Source organism: Primulina eburnea, chromosome 13 (genome assembly GCF_022965805.1).
Source record: "Primulina eburnea isolate SZY01 chromosome 13, ASM2296580v1, whole genome shotgun sequence".
Classification (NCBI taxonomy): domain Eukaryota; kingdom Viridiplantae; phylum Streptophyta; class Magnoliopsida; order Lamiales; family Gesneriaceae; genus Primulina; species Primulina eburnea.
The window spans coordinates 15,640,163-15,641,486 of NC_133113.1; the positions used below are offsets into that span (position 1 = coordinate 15,640,163).

The 1,324-nt window shown below is 41.3% G+C and overlaps 1 protein-coding gene across 1 annotated transcript; it reads left to right on the forward strand.

Annotated features, from left to right (window-relative positions):
• Positions 1–353: 353 nt before the first annotated feature.
• Positions 354–1,030, forward strand: LOC140810314 (uncharacterized). Its single transcript, XM_073168187.1, has 2 exons — positions 354–836; positions 986–1,030. Exons 1-2 carry the CDS (start codon positions 354–356, stop codon positions 1,028–1,030), a joined length of 528 nt encoding a protein of 175 aa, XP_073024288.1.
• Positions 1,031–1,324: the final 294 nt, after the last annotated feature.

Consider the following 1,324-nt stretch of genomic DNA (forward strand, 5'->3'; position numbering starts at 1 on the left):
ACTGTCCAGACAACAAGGACAAAGGGTCGGGGCCCAACAAACAACATGAAAACAAGACAAATGCTCGGGTTTATGCCATAACCCAAGAGGAAGCCGATAATAGCAACGAAGTTGTGGCAGGTACCATCTTACTCAATAAAATGCCTGCATATGCTTTGTTTGATTGTGGTGCCACCCATTCGTTTGTGTCTAGAAGATATGCTAAGAAGCTTAAACTTGAGCATGATATTCTTAGTGAACCGTTAAGAGTAGCAACACCGGCTAGTAAAATAATCGAAACTCACAAAGTATATCGAAACTGTAAAATTTGTATCGGCAAACAAATTTTTGAAGTAGAATTGATTCAACTCAATATGGTGGAGTTTGACATCATTCTTGGAATGGACTGGTTAGCTAAGAACCATGCCATAGTAGACTGTCAGAAGAAAGAAATTAGACTTCAAACTCCAGCAAAGAGGGAAGTTGTATATCAAGGGAAATCCAAAGAAAGGAAATCTCTGCTATCTGCCTCGCAAGCCTGGAAGGCCATAAAGGGAGGAGAAGAGATTTATCTGGCAGTAATTAATGAAGCCAAAGAGGAAGAAGTCCCAAAATTGGAATATATTCCAATTGTTCAAGAATTTCCAGACGTTTTTCCCGAAGAATTACCAGGAGAGATACCCGATAGAGAAGTAGAATTTGAAATCAACTTGGCCCCTGATGCTGTACCAATCTCTAAGGCACCATACCGAATGGCTCCAGCTGAATTGAAGGAGTTAAAGGAGCAACTCCAAGAATTGCTGGACAAGAAGCAGATTCGTCCTAGTGCATCTCCGTGGGGAGCCCCAGTGCTTTTTGTAAAGAAAAAGGACGGAAGCATGAGGCTATGTATCGACTACCGGGAGCTAAACAAGATCACCATAAAGAATAAGTACCCACTCCCGAGAATAGATGATCTTTTCGATCAGCTAAAAGGAGCTAAAGTTTTCTCAAAACTTGATCTCAGATCAGGTTACCATCAGTTAAAAGTCAAAGCAGAAGATATCCCTAAGACTGCTTTTAGGACAAGGTATGGGCACTACGAATTCACGGTAATGCCGTTTGGTCTAACCAATGCTCCTGCAGCATTCATGGATCTTATGAACCGAGTATTCAAACCGTATCTCGATAAGTTCGTGGTAGTGTTCATAGATGACATCTTGGTGTACTCACCAAGTGAGGAAGAACATAGTGAGCATCTGCGTCTTACTTTGCAAACATTACGAGAGAAAGAACTCTATGCCAAATTCAAGAAGTGTGAATTCTGGCTGAAAAGTGTGGCGTTCCTAGGTCATATAATCTCAGA